General features: G+C 48.6%; 1 protein-coding gene across 2 annotated transcripts in view; it reads left to right on the top strand.

Annotated features, from left to right (window-relative positions):
• Positions 1-2,366, top strand: part of CNR2 (cannabinoid receptor 2 (macrophage)) — a 105,550-nt gene extending 103,184 nt beyond the window's left edge. For both annotated transcript variants that reach the window (XM_011977842.1, XM_011977841.1), the window contains one exon: positions 458-2,366. In XM_011977842.1, coding sequence (XP_011833232.1) covers positions 503-1,585 — 1,083 coding nt within the window. In that variant the 5' untranslated portion in view covers positions 458-502 and the 3' untranslated portion in view covers positions 1,586-2,366. The remainder of the gene's footprint in view (positions 1-457) is intronic.
• The last annotated feature ends 2,147 nt before the right edge of the window (positions 2,367-4,513 follow it).

Genomic DNA, 4,513 nt, shown 5'->3' with positions numbered 1-4,513 from the left:
CATCCCCAAATGGTTGTTAAAACTTCAGTACTTTACTTGTCAAAATTGGCAAATTAACAAAACAAAATAAAATGTAAAACAAACAAAAAAAACCTCAACCTTATCACTCTAGATTCCACTTCTTCTTGGTTTTGATTTCCTCTTGCTTTTGACCTTTTGGGATTTCCCTTGCTTCAAAAGGAAGTCTTAGGATTAGTCTTTTGGAAAATGGAAGGCCAAAAATCTTACAGGTCACTTCCGCTTGTTGCATTCCCACATACCTCCCCTGAGGCCGCCAGGACAGATTTGGCTGCCCATTTGGTTGGAGAAAGGGCAAAATACAGGGAAACAAAATAGAAACTGATTTTCCAACATAGAATCCATCCATACAGGTAGCAGTCTTGGCTACAGTCAGTTATCAGGTGAGGTCACTCTTGTGCTTACTGAAAAAGATTTTCTTGTTCTCATTGTACTGCAGCAAAGCCTTCTAGACAAGCTCAGTGGAATCTGAAGAGCCCATCCCATGGAGGAATGCTGGGTGACAGAGATAGCCAATGGCTCCAAGAATGGCTTGGATTTCAACCCTATGAAGGATTACATGATCCTGAGTGGTCCCCAGAAGATAGCTATTGCCGTGTTGTGCACTCTTCTGGGCCTGCTAAGTGCCCTGGAGAACGTGGCTGTACTCTATCTGATCCTGTCCTCCCACCGGCTCCGCCAGAAGCCCTCATACCTGTTCATTGGCAGCTTGGCTGGAGCCGACTTCCTGGCCAGTGTGGTCTTTGCATGCAGCTTTGTGAATTTTCACGTTTTCCATGGTATGGATTCCAAGGCTGTCTTCCTGCTGAAGATTGGCAGCGTGACCATGACCTTCACAGCCTCTGTGGGTAGCCTGCTGCTGACCGCCATTGACCGATACCTCTGCCTGCGCTACCCACCCTCCTACAAAGCTCTGCTCACCCGTGGGAGGGCACTGGTGACCCTGGGCATCATGTGGGTCCTCTCAGCACTGGTCTCCTACCTGCCGCTCATGGGATGGACTTGCTGTCCCAGGCCCTGCTCTGAGCTTTTTCCACTGATTCCCAATGACTACCTGCTGGGCTGGCTCCTGTTCATCGCCTTCCTCTTTTCCGGAATCATCTACACCTATGGGCATGTTCTCTGGAAAGCCCATCAGCATGTAGCCAGTTTGTCTGGGCACCAGGACAGGCAGGTGCCAGGAATGGCCCGAATGAGGCTGGACGTGAGGTTGGCCAAGACCCTGGGGCTGGTGCTGGCTGTGCTCCTCATCTGTTGGTTCCCAGTGCTGGCCCTCATGGTCCACAGCCTGGCCACTACGCTCAGCGACCAGGTCAAGAAGGCCTTTGCCTTCTGCTCCATGCTGTGCCTCGTCAACTCCATGGTCAACCCTGTCATCTACGCTCTGAGGAGTGGGGAGATCCGCTCCTCTGCCCATCACTGCCTGGCTCGCTGGAGGAAGTGTGTGAGGGGCCTTGGGTCGGAGGCAAAAGAAGAAGCCCCGAGGTCCTCAGTCACCGAGACAGAGGCTGATGGGAAAATCACTCCGTGGCCAGATTCCAGAGATCTAGACCACTCCAGTTGCTGATGAGGCCTCTTCCCAATTTAAACAACTCAAGTCAGAAATCAATTCACTCCCTGGAGGAGAGAGAGGGGTCTTGGCACTCTCTTCTTACTTGAACCAGCCCCAGGCACCTAGACACGGACCCCTTTTTGCTGATAAGTGTTGGAACTGACTCCTGGAAGGCAGCCTGGCCTTGCCCACCTGCACACAGTCTGTTGGGTAGGTAGGGCCCACGAGGAGTAGCCAGGTGGGCGAGATGCAAAGGGCCTGGGACAGGCTCAGTACAAGTCAGGTCAGGCTTTGTGCCTGCATCCTCCAGAGACCACAGGAGCCAGAGGGAGCCTCCAGGCCCAGCAATGAGGGACTTGGGAGAAATCCGAGAAGAATGGGTTGTTCTCTTGGGAAGTCAGGGTATCAGACGGGATGGACATCCAGGTCTTCTCCCTGCCTAATTGTCAAGGCCTCCTTGGCTCTGGAGTTATGAAAGGCCCCAACTTTCAGGTCACCCTTGCCACTGAGGACCGAGAACTATGCTATGATAAGGATTAAGAGTGTTGACTTGCCTCTTTCAGAGATAAATGACAAGCCTTCAGTTTGGGGCATCCTGCTGTTTGGGCGAGGACCCTCTCTGATATTCTAATAATCCCCACCTGTAACCTCAGGTCCCTGGAAATACAGAGGAGGCTGGGATCGCTTGAGACACAAAAATCTTCAGAGAATTTTCTTGACCCTCTGAAGTCCTTCCAGCAGCAGTCCTGGTGGTGCTGCTGGAAACAGGCAATGTCCTGGTCTAACCTAACTCTAAAAAAAAGGAAGATATTCACAAAGATTGTATAAATCCCCAAACTGTACCCCCGTCTGCCCCCAATTCAGCTCCCTTGCCTCCTCCACACCTCTATAACATATAATAAGCAGAGCAAGTGAGAGGAGGGGAAATGCCCTTCCTATATGCCAGGTATGGGGCTGACATTTCAGTCCATTGACCCCAGCTAGAATATAACTCCATGCTTTTATAGATCCCAGGGGCCGGGCGCAGTAGCTCACGCCTGTAATCCCAGCACTTCGGGAGGCCAAGGCGGGTGGATCACCTGAGGTCAGGAGTTTGAGACCAGCCTGACCAATATGGTGAAACCCTGTCTCTACTAAAAATACAAAAATTAGCTGGGCGTGGTGGCAGGTGCCTGTAGTCCCAGCCACTCGGGAGGCTGAGACAGGAGAATTGCTTGAACCCGGGAGGCAGAGGTTGCAGTGAGCCAAGATCGCACCACTGCACTCCAGCCTGGGCAACAGAGTGAGACTTTGTCTCAAAAAAATAAAATAAAATAGATCCCAGGATACCCACTCTTCATATTAGGGAGGCTGGGTTCCTCCCCAGGGAGCCTAAAACAGCCAACAAGAGAAATTGTTGGTGGCAGGAGGATTGCAGAGGAATTCTAATGCAATTATTTGGGACCACAGATGGAATACAATGAACGATATAGGTTAAACATGTCTTCGTTTAATACTTTCAAGACGAAATATCCACTAGCCATTCACTTATTTATTCATCTCATAAACATGAGCCAGGCTCTGTGCAGGGTCCTGAGTACCCAGCCATAAATGAGACTGTGCCTCTATCTCATGGGACTTACAGTCTATATCCTACTTGCAAGACAGCCAATAAGTCAATAAAGAAGATAATTGCAGGTGGTACAACAAAGGAAATATGCAGGGTCATGTAATAGGGATTAATTGAGTTAATTCAATTAATGGTAGGGTAGACCTACCATGTGCTCTGGTCATACAAGCCAGCTCACTTTATTGAGCCTTTACTATGTGCCAGGCAGGGGGCTAAGTGATTTTAAATGCCTTATTTCACTTTGTCTTTCCCAGTAACCTAATAAGAAGGTCTTAGTTATCTTCATTTTATAGATGTGGCAACCTCAAAGATGCAAAGTCATTTGCCTAAGGTCACCCTCCTAAGTGCCAGAGCTGAGGTCTCCAACCTAGTTCTGTTTGACTTCAAAACCTGCCCTCTTAACCACTAACCTTTTGGCCTCGTTCAGTCAAATTCTGCTTGATTATTGCTCATTAGGGATAATATTAGCTATCTGTAGCATCAGATTGCTGCAAAGTTAACTCATCGTAGATTCTCAATATACTCCATTTATTAAATAGTCCTGTATTAATCTCCTGTAATAAATTTCTACAAATCCGGTGGCTTAACAACAGAAACTTACTCTCATAATTCTGGAGGCCAGAAGTCAAAATCAAGGTGTAGTAGGGCCCTGCTCCCTCCAAAAGTTTAAGGGGAGGATTATTCCTTGACTCTTTCAACTTCTGGTAGTCCCTGTCATTCCTTGGCTTGCGGAAACATCACTCCTACCTCTGCCTCTGTCTTCATATGGCCTTTCCTCTGTGTCTCTTGGTGTCTTTTTTTTTTTTTTTCCTTTGAGACTGAGTCTCATTCTGTTGCCTAGGCAGGAGTGCAGTGGCACGATCTTGGCTCACTGCAACCTCCGCCTCTCAGGTTCAAGTGATTCTCCTGCCTCAGCCTCCCAAGTAGCTGGGACTACAGGCACCTGCTACCATGCTCGACTAATTTTTGTATTTTTAGTAGAGATGGGGTTTCACTGTCTTGCCCAGGCTGCTCTCGAACTCCTGATCTCAAGTGATCCGCCCACCTCGGCCTCCCAAAGTGCTGGGATTACAGACGTGAGCCACTGTACCCGGCCTGGTGTCTTTTTTAAAGAACACCAATCACTGGATTTTGGCCCAACCTAATCTAGTATGACTTCATCTTAACTTAACTAATTATATTTACAGAGACCCTGTTTCCAAACAAGGTCACATTCACGGATTCCAGGTGGACAAGAAGTTTAGGGGGACACTGTGCAACTCAGTACAGACCCAGGAACAAAGTCCACCCTCTGGGCTGTGTTGAGTGGCAGTCACTAGTTTATCCTCCCCCTA

The sequence above is a fragment of the Mandrillus leucophaeus genome, unplaced genomic scaffold, assembly GCF_000951045.1.
Source record: "Mandrillus leucophaeus isolate KB7577 unplaced genomic scaffold, Mleu.le_1.0 Scaffold185, whole genome shotgun sequence".
Taxonomy (NCBI): Eukaryota; Metazoa; Chordata; class Mammalia; order Primates; family Cercopithecidae; genus Mandrillus; species Mandrillus leucophaeus.
This window is presented reverse-complemented; position numbering and strand designations above follow the sequence as displayed.